The 15,904-nt window shown below is 36.7% G+C and overlaps 3 protein-coding genes across 3 annotated transcripts; 1 reads left to right on the forward strand and 2 right to left on the reverse strand.

Annotated features, from left to right (window-relative positions):
* Window positions 1-865: 865 nt before the first annotated feature.
* On the reverse strand, window positions 866-3,885 carry snrnp25 (small nuclear ribonucleoprotein 25). The gene is made up of 5 exons (XM_062439241.1): window positions 3,506-3,885; window positions 2,167-2,257; window positions 1,803-1,908; window positions 1,621-1,695; window positions 866-1,180 (listed from the first exon to the last, which is right to left on the reverse strand). Exons 1-5 carry the CDS (start codon window positions 3,725-3,727, stop codon window positions 1,123-1,125), a joined length of 552 nt encoding a protein of 183 aa, XP_062295225.1. The 5' UTR covers window positions 3,728-3,885; the 3' UTR covers window positions 866-1,122.
* Window positions 3,886-4,559: 674 nt separating this feature from the next.
* On the forward strand, window positions 4,560-6,065 carry polr3k (polymerase (RNA) III (DNA directed) polypeptide K). The gene is made up of 3 exons (XM_062438035.1): window positions 4,560-4,784; window positions 4,865-4,952; window positions 5,806-6,065. Exons 1-3 carry the CDS (start codon window positions 4,674-4,676, stop codon window positions 5,931-5,933), a joined length of 327 nt encoding a protein of 108 aa, XP_062294019.1. The 5' UTR covers window positions 4,560-4,673; the 3' UTR covers window positions 5,934-6,065.
* A 144-nt stretch (window positions 6,066-6,209) lies between these two features.
* Window positions 6,210-13,283, reverse strand: cdip1 (cell death-inducing p53 target 1). Its single transcript, XM_062438034.1, has 6 exons — window positions 13,209-13,283; window positions 12,177-12,235; window positions 10,210-10,326; window positions 9,595-9,753; window positions 8,762-9,032; window positions 6,210-8,211 (listed from the first exon to the last, which is right to left on the reverse strand). The coding sequence occupies exons 3-6, from the start codon at window positions 10,283-10,285 to the stop codon at window positions 8,100-8,102; spliced, it is 618 nt and encodes a 205-aa protein (XP_062294018.1). The 5' UTR covers window positions 10,286-10,326; window positions 12,177-12,235; window positions 13,209-13,283; the 3' UTR covers window positions 6,210-8,099.
* Window positions 13,284-15,904: the final 2,621 nt, after the last annotated feature.

Genomic DNA, 15,904 nt, shown 5'->3' on the forward strand with positions numbered 1-15,904 from the left:
TATCCCAGGCAAATATGTGTAGAGGTAGTATTTGCATATTTTTCCCTCTTATCTGATACATGAACAAATGACAAGCATCAGGACACAAACAAATGGCAGGCTAAAAGGGATTCCTGGAAAAAAAAACTGACAGCTGCCTTGTTGGCATCATGACAAAAAGCCTATGATGTTAACATGGCAGACAAATGATGAAATTACAGTTTAAAAAACAATAAAAAATACTTTAAAACAGTAAGGGGTGATCTTCAATGTTGTACATATTCAAACTTTCAGCAATAAAGGCAAATTTATCTGCTTAGACAAATTTAAATAGTCTCTCACTGTCCTAAATTAAATTCATTCTTAAAACCATGAAAGTTTCTTGGTGATAAAACAAAATAGAGATTATTATAAAAGCAATAGTACCAAAAATAATCATTTGGATTTGTAGGTGAAATGCTGGATTATTTTTGAAACACTTAAACAAATCTAAAGTTTAGTAGTCTTAAATTTAACTGCACCATATTCCAGTAAACAGTTGAAAACATATTACATCTTTTCTACTTTAAACCTTATTCAAGAGAATATTATATTAAGGAGAAAATATTTATAATTTAATTTTTATTACCCAATTTGCTGATCCACTTCCAGTGTATCCTGCACAGGTATCATTGAAACTCTGTCAACAAGGACATGCATTGTTCACTTCTGTCATGAAATATTCAAATCAGCGTATGGCGACTGCCCTCTTTGGAGACAGTTACATGATGCTCTTGTTGAGATACGTGCAAAACACAAGCCCACATAAATAAAGAAACATTTTTATTTTTACACATGACTATACAAAACCACTGCACACTGGTAGTAGATGGAGGAGAGGTTAATATCCAGTATTCCAGATGTGCTGTTAACAAAAAGCCACTTTTAGAAGCAGCACAAGTCATTTTGTCATTAGCTCCTCTATTATAAAAACAAAACAACAAAAACTTTACAATCTTTACTATTTACAGTATTGAAACATATAATGTGAATGTAAACTGTGAACAAGTCAAACTATCATGAATACTTGAAAGTAATTTCAAATCTGAGAAGCAGGTAGCTGCTGTAGTATTTTCTTGATGTGTCAATGTTTGCTGTGACGTTTCACTTTTTCCTGAGTCTCTTCATGAACGTTACTTCATCTCTGTTCCTGATCCCGTAGCTGAAGATACAAAGAAACACACACAAGAAAAAGTCAAGCTGCACTAATGAGAACGTAATTACAGTTAAAGGTGCAGTTAGTAGAGTTTAGTGGCATCTGGCAGAATGGACTTGGCAGAAATGGACAATTATATTCTTAAATATGTTTTAATTTGTGTATAATCTCCTGAAAGTAAGAATCATTGTGTTTTAGAATGAGCCCTTTATATCTACATAGGCAGCAGGTTCTCTTCCACAGAGGTCACCATGTTACACCACTATGTTTCTACAATAGCCCAGAATGGACAAACCAAATACTGGCTCTAGAGCGAGACGTTTCACAGCTATCGCAGGTTTTCCTACACTCTAGGAGGGGAAAGGGTGGGCTGCAACTTCACCACTAGATGCCACTAAATCTTACACACTGGCCCTTTAAATGAAGTGGTTGTTTTATTCACTTACTCTTTGAGCCTCATCTTGTCATCTTCAAGTTTTTCCCCTTGAAACACTAAATTATAAGTTCTCCAAACATATCTCCTAAAAAGAGAAAAGGCAGAAAACAACAAAAATGGAACAAGTGATACATTTTAAAATATTTCCTTTGTTGCATTTGTGTGTTTGTGTGTGTGCGCGTATGTGTTTACCAGCTGATATGTTTCACTCCGCCTTCACGCTGCTGTTTCAGCTCCATGAATCTGCGGATTGCCTTCTTCAGATCTAGTACACTAGCGTTTTGGACCACCACTATGGCTGATAGGGACAAACATTTTTTTCAAATAATAGTTAATAGAAAATAAGAAGAATAATGGATAATTTATTCAAATAATAACAATACTATTATTATAATTATAATTATAATTATAATTATAATTATTATTATTATTATTATGTAGAGATTCACAAATGAGAGAAAATACATGAAAACATAGTCAGGATATACAAGCTGCACATTCATTATTGTTTTGAATTCTCCAAAATGTAAAAAACAAAACACGTGTCCATACTTACGCATTATTTCGCCATCTGCCTTTAAAACCCTCACGGTCATCGCCTGGCCGTACTCCAGAGCTATTTGAGAATTGACTTCCTCCAGAGTTACCTGCAGATAAAGATGATCAGGTTTCAGGAACATTGACAGGACTTTATTAATCTATCAGTTTCAATTCTGACAAAACCTCAAAAGACATGTTCTGTCACCCTCAGCACTCACCTACCTGCCTGGGATCAATAATGATGAAGCTCAGTCATTGGTTGTAAAAAAGTTTTTAAACGTAGTACAGTCAATAAAGCTACTTCTAATGAGTGATCCTCATTAATAACAGCCAGTATAAAACGTTTCATTAAAGCATTTGTTGCTACTTAAAGACACTGAAACTGTTTTTGCTTGCTGTGATCACTCCTCCTGTTCATGCTAACTATTATAGGATCCCTTCCTGAGCTGCCGCCAGTAGAAGAGATGGAGAATAAAATGCACAGTTATTGCTAGCTGCAAAAATATATTTCAAAGTTTATCTTAAACTAATGTAAGTCAATCAAATGACATGGGTATCTACAAAAGTTTCTGTTTTTCTTGAGGTAATCATTCCTCCTGTTCATACCATCCTTTAGAAGATCCCTTCATACTTCACTTACAATGTAAATCAACAGTCCTCATCCTGTGTAAAAATGAATTAAAAAGTTGATCTGAAGCTAATATGAAGCTTAGTTGGTCCAAATGAGTCAAATCAATTAGATATGTATGTATGTTTAGTGCTAAAGTCCCTCTTTTTGTACTATACTTCCACCACAGCTCAACAGGGGAACACAAAAAGGGAATTAGAGGCTAAAAAGAACGTTAATGTGGCAGATATCCATTTTGATATAAATCAATCAATCAATCAATCAATCAATCAATCAATCAATCAATCAATCAATCAATCAACATAAAGAAAAGGAATAAAAACAATGAGAGAAAAAAGCAGAGAACAAATTAGAAGACAAAAAAAGGAGACCGATGTATGCGGGCGAAAATACTGATGATGTTTAGAAATTTTAAATAAAAAATAAAAAAAATAGATGAAGATAGAATGAATTAATTATAATTAATACATTTTAAAAAATAAGAGAAAAAAAGTAATCAAAATGAAATTAAAGAGATAAACTTCAATAAAAGCTAGACCACAACTAGGTTTAAAAAAGATTAAAAAGACAAAAAAAATAATCAAAATTATAAGAAGATAAATCTTATAGAATGAACCTCTTTCTGGGTTCATTTGGGCACCTGACTGCTGTTTTTAAGACAGACAGGTAAATAGTCTATCCTTTGAGGACATATAGTGTTTCCTAATTTATATGATGGAAACAACACCTGAATTGGTAGATCACAGAGTAAAGGGTCCTGCACAAGGCGAGCAAGTCCCTCCTCGAAAATATCCAGAATCTCTGAGTGAGGAAGAGCCTCTTCATCTTCCTCCTCCTCCTCCTCCTCCTCTTCTGCATCTGGAGCTGTCAAGATCTCCTTCTTCACCTCTTCATCCCTCTCAGTCTGTCCTCCTCCTGACATGTCCTCCTGACTCTGCTCCTCCATCATCAGCTGCTAAAATCAGTCAACTCACAACAGCCTTCTTTATCTAATTTAAGCAGTGAAAAGACTACAAACATTTAGTGAGACTCACATTTAATAAAAAATACCCTGAAAAGATTGTTTAGCTGTAAACTGTTTGGCATGAAAGGAGCCATGAAATAAACAAACAGCGTGCACACTATAAATTAACACCGGAAGCAAAACTTTATGTTTCCTAGGATGGCGAAGTCACGACCCGCCCTACTGTATCTCTGATTGGCTAGTACTCGTTCCCTGTTAGTGTGAAGTGGAGTGCGATTGGTTAGAATATCAAGATAAGCTAATCAGACGCAGAGTAGGGCGGGGCATGACTTCGTCATCCTAGGAAAACAAATAGCATACAAGTGTTACATCGTATTTGGTGACCCATCGGATTTTGTGACCTGAGAAGTACTTAGACACGTTACTAAATTATTAATTTAAATAGAGTTTTAAAAGCAAAATTATTACTGTTAATTAAGTATTTTTAAATGATGGTATTGATACTTTTACTTAAATCAAAAGATCTGTGAGTACTTCAGGTCAAAAAATCTGACGGGTCACCAAATACGATGTAACACCGGAAGGTAACAGTGCAAATGGTTCCCCAAACTCTTATAATACATCCATGATGGTTCCCTGTAGTGGAGGTAAATTCAAACACCGCTCTAAAGAATTAGCTTGAACACTCAAATATTTGCTTCGTTCGTCATTATTCAACTGTTTATACTATTTTGAGGTGTTGTATCGTTGAATTTAATATGATCTTATATTTTGTTTCCCATCGAGCTGTAAAAACGGTAGCACCCGCTCTCATCTTCCGCTGTCTGACACATGTGTTAAATTGTTTACATCAGGAGAGATACAACTGTTTGAAATGTGTAAAATAGTGAGCTAACACAGTGTTTCTTGTTTAAAGGTTGTAGCTGTAGACATGTTGCTTTTTTGTCCGACATGCGGAAACGTTTTAATAGTGGAAGAAGGTCAGAAGTGTATGAGGTTTGCTTGTAACACTTGTCCCTATGTACACAACATCACGAGAAAGGTGAGTGATGTCATGTCACGTTAAAGTCTTATTTTTAATGAGTGTATAGTTTAACTTTTTTCTTTTCTTTTACTCTGCAGGTAAATAACAGGAAGTATCCCAAGTTAAAAGAGGTGGATGATGTTCTTGGTGGAGCTGCAGCCTGGGAAAACGTGGACTCTACTGCTGGTGAGTGACTAAAAAAATACCTGTCAGGTGCCCAAAGGAACACTGAAAGAGGTTTTTTTGTTCTTCTTGCTGTAATCACTTCTGTTCATACTGAGAATCAGAAGATTTCTTCATCATAATACACTTACATTTATGTGATGGGGGCCAAAATCCACAGTCCTGCTTCTGTGCAAAGATATAATGAAGCTTCATTCGTCCAAATGAGTCAAATCAAGTAGATATCTTTCATCGTTAGACTTTTTAATGCCAAAGTCCCTTTTTTTTGTTACTATACTTCCACCACAGCTCAACGGGGAAACACAAAGAGGCAATTTGTCGCTTTTAAGTAAAATCACTGTTAATTTTTGTGTGGGATCTCCATAGTGGTTTCTATTAACACCAAAGTAATCTGAAAATAATGTTTATGAAGTTAAAATTCAAATATATGAAAAGCAGTTTGTGCAAATGTGTAAACAAACTCTAGTCATACATTTGAACAACTCAAACATTTGCCACTTAGTGTTTCATACAGTATTTAGATGATATCACCTATATGTTAATGAGGCTGTGTATTTATTAAGGCGGTCTATTTTGCAGTTTAATGTCGACTGTATATAAAATGCTGTAAAAGCTTCTTAATGTAGTGAATAAATTCATAAGACTGTCTTCAGTCATACAGATGAGACAGTAGGTGAATTCCATTGTACTAACATTGTGAGCTAAATAATATACATTTTAAGAGTTACCGCCTCTGACTCTGAGTTACTGACTCTTCCATATTTTAAAATTTCCTCTCACTTTTAACCAAATATGGAGACTCCAGCAGTCCTCATAGTTCCAGACACCCACACTTTGCATTTGTATCCTTTCACAGAAAAGTGTCCAAAGTGCGAGCATCCTCGGGCGTATTTCATGCAGATTCAGACCCGATCTGCAGACGAGCCCATGACGACTTTCTACAAATGCTGCAACGCCCAGTGTGGACACCGATGGAGGGATTGACACATTTATTATATATACACACATTCTATACATTCAATATTTTATGGTTATGTGACTGATTACTACTTCTGTTCCTTTTCCCTCTTATTTGAGCCTTTATTTATTGCAAACAGGCTCTTATAATAATGGAAAATGCTGCGTCCCCACTTTATGCTGTTTTTGTTGTGTTTAGGCACAGCTGAAGAATTTTACCTTTTGTCTTTCAAGATATTTACATACAGTATTTACTTTCCATGAGTAGCTCATTTTCCAAATAAAATCAGTTCCAAAGGAAAATCATGTTCTGACTTTTATTGATAAAATAGTACCTGTATACAACAGTCAAACAAATTTTTGACTTACATAGTTATACATATCACAGACATTTAGAGAGCAATGCAGACCAGAATCATCCACAACAATGGCATAGAGTACTTCGTATTAAAAGTTCACTGCAGTCCTTCAAACTCAAAATTGACTTTCTTTGCACAGCTTAGTTTAGCCTCAAGGAAAAAAAAACAAAAGAAATTAAATGCACATAGAGTCAAGGAACTAGCCCGTGAGAGTTATTTATTGAGACGTGTGGCTCATGCAGCCGAACTCTGCACTCTCGTGAAGAGAAAAGCGGATGGGGCATGCTGTGGTGGAAAGATGCTTTGTTAGTATTAACGATGGAATCACTATGTAACTTTGCAAGATGTCTCATACAATCAATTATTTATAGCTTATTCCTAGCAGAGATTATACTATATTTTCGTAATTATAGAATTAGTCAAAAGACATCTGCCCTCATTATCTAACATGCATTTGAGCAATGCGGGTAATCTTAAAGGGCTGACACAATATTAGAGAAGCTATAAAACGTATGTGATGATCCTGCCACCACTGGTGCTTTTTTGCCAATGTACTTGTTTTTTTTCTATTTTAAACTAGCTACCTGTTTACTGTGCCACCGACAAATAAGCAGCCAACAGTTTCAATGAGTAGGTGATCTAGTGTGGAGCGGTGTATCGGGCTGATGCATAAAACTCCAAAAACACTCGATTATACGGCCAGAGAGAGGACGCAAGACCACTGATGTCACGCAGCGTCATCTCCACCAGTAACAGTAACACACCCTATGCATGTCAGCTCTACTTTGCCTATGCTATAATTTGAATATTTGCATGTGTGGTGGGATTCACTTAGTTAACGCCAAACCCAACTTAAACCCAGTAAAAGCCAAAAAAATACACACTGCTTTTACGTATAAGATGACATTTTAAATCACTTTTTTTTTTACCTCCTCAATGTCATAATATCTCAAAGAAAGGATTAGCTGAGGTTTATTTTTTGCATCAGATGTGAATTTCAACATAAAGTGCAAATGTTGGCTTTATTAAATAAGCAATATGGACAGAGGGCACTGATGCGTAACAGCTCAACTGTAAATCACGTAACATTTTGGGACCACTTACTGAAGCCCAGAATAATAAAAGAAGGAGAGAAAAAAGAAGCGATCTTGGGCGTTCCCAAACAAGCAAGATGAAAATCTGATTGCACACATTCGAGAAAAAAAAAGAAAAGATTATGATAAAAGGAAAAAACTAGGTCCGTTAGAACAAAATTATCAGACATGGACGAAAATGTTCACAGTTTTCAATATTAACTCGTTAAAATATTGGATAAAATATTCAAAATAAATATACAGAAAAAACAAATGCTAACCTGGTGGATTTTAACTTCAATTGGCTTGCTTTTCAGCATGATTCACAGATGAGTTCAAATAAAGTGACAATTTTCACAGCTTTCCCTAACTGAGGCTATTTGTCTATCCGCTGGTTTTTTTCCATTTTTTTTTCATTTACAAGCGTTAAATTACAAGCATTTTATCCAGTTTTACACAGGATGCACCTGTATATCTGCTGCCTATCCATCTCTGTGGATGTTTTAGTGCCCTAAGTCTTCTGAAGTTCAGTGAGATATTTGTACATTTCAAATGCATGTTTATACATTAAAGTATTACGCTGAAAGATATATACAGTAAATATTCAGTGAACTAATGAGAAAACTGCACTTACAAATTAAAGAGGGCTACACAACACTTTGCAAAAATGGGGTGAGAAGCCTGTCACTACCAGCAGGAGGAGCTGTGATATTTTATGTTTTGTGCTTGAACATGTCTCTGTAGCATACAGCTGTCGGTGGTTAGCATATACGCTTGTATGTGTAAATGTAACCCTTACAGTAAGGGCAGGTGTGTGTCACATCCTTGAGGTCATCAATCAGACAGGGAATCAAGCAGCAGCCGAGATCACACCTGAAAATTAGGAGCAGACAAGGAGTTAATACTGCAAACAAACACCTGCACATGATTATGTACAGTCAGCACATAGAAACAAAGACATGGATCTTCCAGTGGCAGAAAACATACTTTAGTCTGAATATGTAGACATCTGTAGTCAAGAATATGTCATCAAGCATAACTCCTGTGACAGCAGCAATGTAGGTACACTCTAGTTTGTGAATTTACTGCGTGCCTGAGGACAGGTTTTTTTACCCTGATTTAAATGAAATGAGCTATAGATATCCTGCTGAAACAGAGACAGCTTTGTATGCAAAATACACAAGAACATAATAAAAGACAGACAAGATTAGCACACTGACTGGATCAAGAACATTTTGGTAAAACCTGTCCTGACGTTTGAATACTCAGAACATATTTTGTCTGCCATGGTCCCTTTTTATTTGCATGTGTTGCCACATATAAAGCACTCGCTTTGCATATAAACAATCTGCAGATGTTTCTCTGCTGTCGGAGCAGTCTGCCACCTCTGTTCTGCCTGGTTTTTGTCTTATGATCCACTCACCCAACAAAGAAGCAGAAGAGGCAGAAGAGTGTGTTCATGAGGCCAACATCGTGGGAGATGCGGGTGACGATTGCCTGCTGACAGTGCGGACACACGGTCTGCACCGGTGTGGTCTGGAACATTTCCCCCTGCAGTACAGTCACAGTGGTGGCTGCTCCTGGAGGAGCAAGGACGGTCGCCGTGTGACCTCCCATGTGGACAAAGTGACCGGGACCAGGGCCCATCTGTCCTGGAATAGGGTGAGGATAGTGTGGTGGTGGGTAGGGACCACCTGCACAGAAACCAATGACAAACATGAGGTACTGCATGTGTAGGCACTATATTTTTATATACATGGATTACACTGACCTTGTTATAAATACATTCATCGCTATATTAGCTTAGGCACTAGCCTCTCAAAGTGGTGAGGATAGACACAACAGGAATAAACTAAATCAATGTCTTGCAAAAACTTAATGTTCCTTTAAGTGATATCGACATGGATTGGGTCACAAGTACTGCCAAACCAACAAAGACTCAACACCTAACACTGCAGCTCTGTGCAGCCTCCAGCAGAGTAAAGCTCTCTGTTTTGGTATTTTGCCTCCAACAAACTAAAGCAGAAGCCAAACTGAGGTAAAGAAGTGGCAGGTGAAGAAAATTAGAAAGCTGAAGAGCCAGATGTTTTTCTGATGAGAAAAACATCTGGCTGATCCAGAGCAAAAAAAAGTGGTAAACACCATTCATCCGGCACCGCTGGTAGGGAATTGTTTGCTAACACATCAGCTATTGTAGATTTATAACATGTGCGGAGATGGTGTGTCAGTTTTATGATTGCAGACAGTCTGCAGCACCTTGGGGTGGTGGCGGCATTGGCATAGGCATGGGCATGGGCCCCTCTCCAGGAACATGTGGGGGGAGAAAGCCTAGATGTGGGGCCTCATAGGGTGGAGGACCATAGTCTGGAGGCAACGGCTGTCCCTGTTGAGGAGCAGTTCTTATAGGAGCCGTTTCTGAAAAATAACGCAGACAAAAAGAGGAAAACATTGTACTAAAGACAGCTGTGCACAGGTTTGAGTACAGTCAAATGTCTGAAATGAACAAAAGACCAAACTCTAACCAGATGATCTTAATTAAGTCATCACATATAGTTAATTTGCTTGGGCTGATTATCAGTGTGGTCAAAACATCATTCTTCTTCATGAGATTCTCAGTTAGTGAAGAAGTTCCACTTTTTGTGACCATTTCCAAAACCGCCATCTAGTGGTGAAGCTGCAAATTGCAACCAACTGATACTAATTAAAACATACTGAATATTATAGTCCATTTCTGACAATAGATCCCTTTAAATCCTACACACTGGCCTTTAAGCAAACTTGATCAATTACAAGAAATTAAAAACAACTGTGAAAGCCTTTATTTTTATTGTTATCCACCACACCAGAATGATGCACGTTTAGTTCATTTACCAGGTTGTCCATTCTTCTCTTCAATGAGTGGAGCACTAGGACCTCCGGGGTACGGAGGAGGAGGATCACTGGACATACTGGCCGGATATCTGGACAGCTCTCCTTTGGGCCTTCACTCTGTGGGAATAATAAGTTGCATAGTTAAAGTCCCCTGGTTCATTACTCTCTGACACAGACTTCTCCCAAGTTATAAAATGTTCCAACAACAGTCAGGGAGGCTAATGAGGTACTCGGTGCGATGGCTGATTGTCAGCACACATACACGTGTCAGAAGAAGTGAGTAAAATTCAGTTAAGAGTTTTAAGTTACTTTGTGATGGAAAACAGAGATTAGTAGTGTTAATGATTTTTTTTGTTGCACTATTAAGAATAACAGAAATGTTCAAAACTGAAGTTGTAAAAGGCTTTACGAACCAGAAGACGAAAAATAAACAATGAAATCCATAAATATGTTCAATTAAAGCATGATGTAAGCTCTGCTAAGATCCAAAATCTACAGTTATTAGTGAAATCCTGAATAGTTTAATTTCACGGCATGATTTAATACCCTGTTGATCATCAGCACAACAAAGGTATTCACAAAAGCATCATGTTAAAAATGTTCCTACTATACTCTGAATAAAAAGAAGAAATAACACAAAACAGAACATGAGCAAGAGCTCCTCTGACCAGTGTCAGGGCTTAAGTTTCAGCAGGAAGTATGACTAAATTATACATGAAGCTGCTGAATGCTGCGGTCAACACATTTCTTAGAAAGTAAAAGCACTGGATATTTGTATTTTTCCATAGGATTTTATAGTCATGTCTGCACTGTTATTTGCAATAAGTAGATAAGGCTGGGTATCCAAAATAAATCTATACCAAGAAGTATCGAAACGTGTCCAGTCAAACAAAACTTGCAATCCTTTTTTGCACCCAGAGCTAGAAAATATCACTAATTGTATGAACTTCCTCACAGCCAATCGACACAACATGTGATCAGCCCACTACCACAGCAGCTAAAACCTGTGTGTGGTGGTGAAATCTCAGTGAATTTGAGAAAGCGTGCTTTGCAGTTCAGCAGTCAAGATTACACCTAAAGTGTGGTGACAATACACGCCTATTACGCCAGATAAAAGCAAGTGAACAAAATGTGTAATAGCAGGTATCGAATGAAGTACTCAGTTGGTATCGGTATCACTTTAAGGGTACTTGCATTGGCACTGGTATCGTAATTTTTTAAACGATACCCAGCTCTAAAAGAAGAGAACTGCAGGGAACTCTAAAAACAGCAAAACAGCACTGTGAAACTGCAAGTGGTTTGTGACTGAAAGCATTTTTTGTTCTTTGAATGAGAAACTGAGTCTTTTCCAGTCTCCGCTTACTCCATCAGAGTAGGTGGGAAGAAACATGATTTACTGTACACTTTAAAATGTCAGAGAGATATGAAGGTGTGGGATGTTACATTTGAGTATGCACCTAAGCATGCAGCGTATGTATATTTGTCTGTGTGTGTGTGTGTGTTACATTGGATCTGTGTCAGAGAGGTGTTGACATGTCCGTGGTTAGTCTTGCAATTCCAGACAATCTGAGAACTCTCCACCTACTGATTGTCTGGAGATTTCTAAATGCAAAGTAGCTGCTTGAACAAACCTATGTCTCTTATATTTTGTCAAGGTCTTACGGGAAATGAGGATATTTGGTTCTGCAATGCAGTTTAGAAAGAATAAAAAACCCTAATTGTTTCCACACAGTTTTCACAACAAAAGCTGGATGATTTGCCTCAGTCTCTAGTGGAGTGAAGCAAGCGTGACACAGACAAGTCTGACTGACTGGTTAGTTTTTGAGACAATATGCAAAATCCTACAGTATAAATATATACTGTCCACCAGCATAACAAAATACATTTTATGATCTGACAGCTAACAAACACTGTGTGACTGGTATATCACTGACAAAGACCTGGAGAAGGAGAAATAAAATGTTTACCTGGTGTCACTGGAAAAAGAAAGAGTCCACCTGAGGAGATTGTCAAATGTACCAAAAACCTGTAATTAGAAGAAAAAAATGTTATTAAATCATTTCTATAAGCTACATCTGCTATCTAAAATAATTTAAAATGGCCATGGGTTGGAGATGACTACATGGATGAAAGGATTTCTGACAGTTTTTCTAGTAATTTCGAAGAACAACAATTTAAAAATGCAACATTTTAGTGGCTGAAATGAAGCCACACTAGTGTCCTCCAGGCTCATGTAGCTAAATGACACCCAGCAATGCGACAACAATATGAAAACACCTGACACTTAAGTGAACCATCATCACACTAACACGACTTAATCCCGTTGCTTTGTTAGATTTAAAAAAAAACAACAACCCCAACCTCATCAAAGTTTAGTAGGAGCCATTTCTCCTCCATGAACGCTTCTCGGCTAGCTCAACAAGCTACCTAGCTGATGTTTGTTTTTTAATCCTTTCCCCACATAATCCAGCTCAAAGCTACTTGCACAACTAACCATGAATAACTTAGTTACGTAATCTAATCTAGCTATAAAAAACAACAGGGCTGATATCAGACTAAAACTAGAACGCGTGTCTATTACAGAATAGTTTATTATTATTATTAATGTCAATTAAGGAGGTAACGCTAGCTAAGGGAAGCGAAAACAGCGAGTGATGTTAGCCTTAGTGGTGTTAAGAACAAGTTGTCGTACCTAGCTCGTGTTACGGACTGAGAAAGGACTGACAGGCAGCGAGTGTGTATTAGTTTGTACTCAGTTGGTTCGTTAACTTGTTTGTTTGTTTGTTCAGCTACAGCGATGCCAAACGTGTCTGCTAGCTACTAGCTGTGCTGTGCTGGAGCTAGCTGCCGTCGCCATTCTGAGGCACAAAAACAACACGGTGACGATAATTCCCGTAACCGCCACGTTCAGATTCTAAGCGTGGTTTAAAATTATATCACGTTGATTCTGCTGGCTGGTGTTATGATGTAATGTGTCAGTGTGGTAGATGTTAAATTACCTGTTTTTATAGGGGGGGAGATGCAGCCTGCCCGCGGTGTAACTGAAGCTGTTAGACGTCAACAGTGCCGACCCTCTTCCGCCTTACGTCATTATTATGATGGCTTGGTTGCACCTACTATTATACATTTATTATGCCCTTACAAATAAAATAAAAACACAACCAAAGAAAAAACATAAGAAAATTGTGTATAATAAATATATTTTGGGTGTGTTTTTTTTAGCCTAGTACAAGCCTAGTTGTATGTGATTTTAATTATTTTAAAGCAAATCATTATTTTATGCTGCAAAAAACTTTAGTAGTAGTTTTTACTTTTAGTTTTTACTTTCTCTCTTTCTATTTTTCTGTACTTTGTTTCTATTTTTTATTATTAGTGGGGTTTTTTTTTTTGTTTGTATTAATTGTATGTTTTAATGGGTTTAGTTTCCAATTCTTACTGTTAAATGTTTAAATGTTCTGATACATATGGTGATGATGTAATTAACTATGTGTTATAGTTGGGTGCATTACTACTGTCAAATTAAACATGGGGTGTCATGTAATTGAAACCACATGACTCCACATATGTGATGCCATAGATTGGGTGTGGAGTAAGACTTTGAAAACAAAACCAGAAAGTTCAATTTACTGTCCATTTAAGATAAGACATTCCTTTACTAGTCCCACAGTGGGAAAATTCACATTGCTGCAGCAGAAAGTGGATAGCAAAAACAGAAGGGCATCAATAGAAAGAATAAAGAACAAAAAATGATAAGTAAGCACACAAACAATAAAATAAATAAACAATAGTAGTAAAAAAAATACAGTAAAAAATAGTAACAATACGTACCAAAGTAAAATCAGTGTTGAGTAGGAGCTGCATCAGGCTGCCACTCTTGCAGCATCATTTATTAATTTTACTGGGAAGTTTTCTCCATAAATTCTCAAGGTATTGTCTATAGTTTGAACTTTTCGTGACTTAATTTAGAAAGTATTTTGAGTCATATAAAACTTATAAACAATGAGAAATGTGCAGAGTTAGCATGCTCCAAGAATTTTTAAAAAGAAATATGAATTTATAGACCAGCTTTACTGTGAAGAAATCTATTTATTTATTTATCTATTATATTACATTTAATCTTTGTCCTGTTACTATGTTGACTTTATCAATCAATTGAAAGTGAAGTCATGCCTTTTTGTGTTATCTTTATTTCATTATGATCCCGAATTGTTTGCTGTTATTGTCTTAATGACACACAAGTGACACTTTCAATAAATAAAGTGACGGGGAAAAAACAAGACATAACAAAACCATGTATATTATTAATGGTTAATGGTTATAGTTTGTCACTTGTCACCAATAATAATTAAACGAAGATGCATTTCTGATTATTTATAACTTCAACCACATATCAAGAATTGGCTCCTGTCTTTAAAGCTATTTCAGACGGTTTGTCCCGCCTAATGAAAGCCATATTGGGTGAAACAATATTATTAAGAAATTAAACCACATACCAGATATCACAGATATAAATACAATAATAAACATATTTGAAATAAATTCTACAAAGAAAGATCACTGCAAGAGAAAAGGCCTTTTAGAATCACTTAGTATTAAGTATACAGTATTAAGTCCTGCAGAGCACTGTAATCATTCCTCCTGTTCATACTGGCTATTAAAAGATCTCCTTCAAATGTCCTCTCAGTGTGGGTGATGAGTGATGGGGGGCCAAAATCCACAGTGTGTCCACGTGGTCATTTTGTGCCAAAATGCATTTTAAAAGTTGATCTGAAGCTTATATGAGGCTTCAGCAGTCTGAGTTCAAGTGGATATCTGCCACATGTACAGTCTTTTTAGCATCAAATTCCTTCTTTGTGTTTCCTGAGACTTGAAAGAGAACTTGAAAAACTTTGAACCTGTCTTTCAACATTCAACATACTTGCTGGTGGAAAGCTCTCTTTTAATCATGTGGAGTTTCACTGTGGTATTTATTGTGTTTGTCTTGTTGCTAAGTGGAACCATAGGGAGGAACTGGATGTGTGTATTTTAAGTGCTCACTGCCTACCAGTGGTCACAATGAGGAACTGCAACCATACATTCGTCACACAATCTATCTATCTATCTATCTATCTATCTATCTATCTATCTATCTATCTATCTATCTATATGTATGTATATCTATCTATCTATCTATCTATCTATCTATCTATCTATCTATCTATCTATCTATCTATCTATCTATATACATATATATATATATATATATATATATATATATATATATATATATATATATATATATATATATTGTTTTAGTTGTTTATTTTTTGTTTATTTTGTGGGGAGGGGGTTACATTTTTTGTGTTTTTTGTGCTTTTTTCAATTTATTTTGGGGGGTTGATAATTTTTTGTTAATTTTGTTTGTTTCTGTTTATTTATTTATTTTTTTGGTGGGGGTGCTCTTTTCTTGTTTGTTTATTTTATTGTTTATTAGGATCCCCATTAGTAGCTGAGACCATGACATCGGCTAGTCTTCCTGAGGTTACATCACAGTGACTAGATAGATCAAACTTTATTAAAATGAAAAACACCCCTCCTCCTGCTCTGACCACTTCTCATCCCCTCCTGACCCTAACTCCCTTTAGCTCCGTGCTTCCCGGCGGGCGGTGCTCGGACTCAGACCGAACGCCCCTCGCCCTCTAGCGGCAGCCAATCA

This window comes from Scomber scombrus, chromosome 18 (assembly GCF_963691925.1).
Source record: "Scomber scombrus chromosome 18, fScoSco1.1, whole genome shotgun sequence".
NCBI lineage: Eukaryota > Metazoa > Chordata > Actinopteri > Scombriformes > Scombridae > Scomber > Scomber scombrus.

Coding starts and splice junctions, on each gene's coding strand:
- snrnp25 (XM_062439241.1), bottom strand. CDS start 3,727: ATGATGGAGGAGCAGAGTCAGGAGGACATGTCAGGAGGAGGACAGACT. Junction 2,258..3,505: donor TCTGTGATCTACCAATTCAG/GTGTTGTTTCCA, acceptor CTTTATCTGCAG/GTAACTCTGGAGGAAGTCAA. Junction 1,181..1,620: donor GACAAGATGAGGCTCAAAGA/GTAAGTGAATAA, acceptor TTGTATCTTCAG/CTACGGGATCAGGAACAGAG.
- polr3k (XM_062438035.1), top strand. CDS start 4,674: ATGTTGCTTTTTTGTCCGACATGCGGAAACGTTTTAATAGTGGAAGAA. Junction 4,785..4,864: donor TACACAACATCACGAGAAAG/GTGAGTGATGTC, acceptor TTTACTCTGCAG/GTAAATAACAGGAAGTATCC. Junction 4,953..5,805: donor AAACGTGGACTCTACTGCTG/GTGAGTGACTAA, acceptor ATCCTTTCACAG/AAAAGTGTCCAAAGTGCGAG.
- cdip1 (XM_062438034.1), bottom strand. CDS start 10,285: ATGTCCAGTGATCCTCCTCCTCCGTACCCCGGAGGTCCTAGTGCTCCA. Junction 9,754..10,209: donor AGAGAAGAATGGACAACCTG/GTAAATGAACTA, acceptor GTTATTTTTCAG/AAACGGCTCCTATAAGAACT. Junction 8,212..8,761: donor CTCTTCTGCTTCTTTGTTGG/GTGAGTGGATCA, acceptor CCTAATTTTCAG/GTGTGATCTCGGCTGCTGCT.